The sequence below is a fragment of the Myotis davidii genome, unplaced genomic scaffold, assembly GCF_000327345.1.
Source record: "Myotis davidii unplaced genomic scaffold, ASM32734v1 scaffold609, whole genome shotgun sequence".
In the NCBI taxonomy this organism is placed as follows: domain Eukaryota; kingdom Metazoa; phylum Chordata; class Mammalia; order Chiroptera; family Vespertilionidae; genus Myotis; species Myotis davidii.
Genome location: NW_006300164.1, coordinates 2,257,839 through 2,259,187, shown reverse-complemented (window position 1 = coordinate 2,259,187; position 1,349 = coordinate 2,257,839). Strand labels below are relative to the sequence as shown.

Genomic DNA, 1,349 nt, shown 5'->3' with positions numbered 1-1,349 from the left:
GGAGAGATGAATGGTTTTAAAATCCATTTCTCAGCGCAAAAGCGCAGCGACGGGAGCAGCCAGTGACACTGCCGGGTCTGGCTCCATTGCCTTCGCGAATCCATGCAAAGGCGGAACCAGAGGAACGGGTCCCCTCGAGCGAAGTGGGGACACGTGGGGATGGGACCTGGTGGGGGACAAACCCCTGTGGGAAAGCGCAGGCGTGGTGGGGGGCGGGGTATGGGCCGCTGCGGCCATCTCAGCGTGCGACTCTCTTCACAGGGTTTCCAAGGCAAGACCGGCCCCCCAGGACCCCCAGGCGTGGTCGGCCCTCAGGTGAGATGCAGCGTCGTCCCCGTGTCACCTGCGCACATGCAAATAGACACACACACACACACACACACACGCACGCACGTGAGAGGGCGACCCAGGCTCAGGTGCCAGCTCCCCAGGAAGCTTGAAGGGGTCGGTCCTGCTAGTTGACACGCTAACGTCCGGCGAAGCTGGTGAGCATCGGACATGTGCTCCGTGAGGCAGCCAGATGGCGGACGGAGGGGCGGGTCTGGGACGGTCACTATGAGCCAGGCGAGCAGCACAAAGGCCCTGCCCGAGGCCCACGGGCAACTGGGGCCAGACCGGGCGGGACCAGCTGTGCCCGCGGCCTCGCTGTGGCGCCCACGGCCGCCTGCTCCCGGCCCTGGTCCCGTCAGTGCCTGGGCCCGCGGTTCTGATGCTTTCCGCCCTGAGAGGAGGGGCCCGGCAGCTCAGAGCACGAGGCAGGGCTGTCACCCTCATCACCCCGTGTCCTGGGACGTTCACACCTAATGGACAGGAAGTGAGACACTGACCCGCCACAGCCACGGGCGGCAGGAGCATGGGCCTGAGCCGCTCCCGTGGCAGACGTGGCCGCCCCCGCCGCCCTATTTCCCTGCGACACCCGGGAAACAGGACTAGGGCGTGGCGCCTCTGGGCTTCTCCTTCCTGGGTTCTGACCAGAAGGGGAGACTTGCAAAGCCATGTGAGGGCGAGGGTGTGGGTGCCGTGGGCCCTCGGCCTCCGCAGCCAGGCCGGTCATTAGATTGAGGAACAGAAGGTGGCTCCCTTGGGCGTCCCTTGACAGTTGTGGCTGATGCTGATCTTCCCACAGGGTCCCACCGGAGAGACTGGCCCGATGGGCGAGCGTGGCCACCCGGGGCCCCCGGGCCCCCCAGGTGAGCAGGGCCTCCCGGGCCTTGCTGGGAAAGAAGGGATCCCCGCCCTCCTCGGGACCGTGGACTCTCCCAGCCGGGTTCTGTCAGGGTCCGGGGCCACGTCACAAAGTAGCACAGCCCGTCGCTTACACACGGCCGGGAGCTCCCCACCCTCCGGCC

At 66.9% G+C, this 1,349-nt stretch overlaps 1 protein-coding gene across 1 annotated transcript in view; it reads left to right on the top strand.

Annotated features, from left to right (window-relative positions):
- Positions 1 to 1,349, top strand: part of LOC102761370 (collagen alpha-1(V) chain-like) — an 89,263-nt gene that overhangs the window by 41,784 nt on the left and 46,130 nt on the right. Inside the window, exons 8-9 of the mRNA XM_015572366.1 lie at positions 262 to 315; positions 1,127 to 1,228. Coding sequence (XP_015427852.1) covers positions 262 to 315; positions 1,127 to 1,228 — 156 coding nt within the window. The remainder of the gene's footprint in view (positions 1 to 261; positions 316 to 1,126; positions 1,229 to 1,349) is intronic.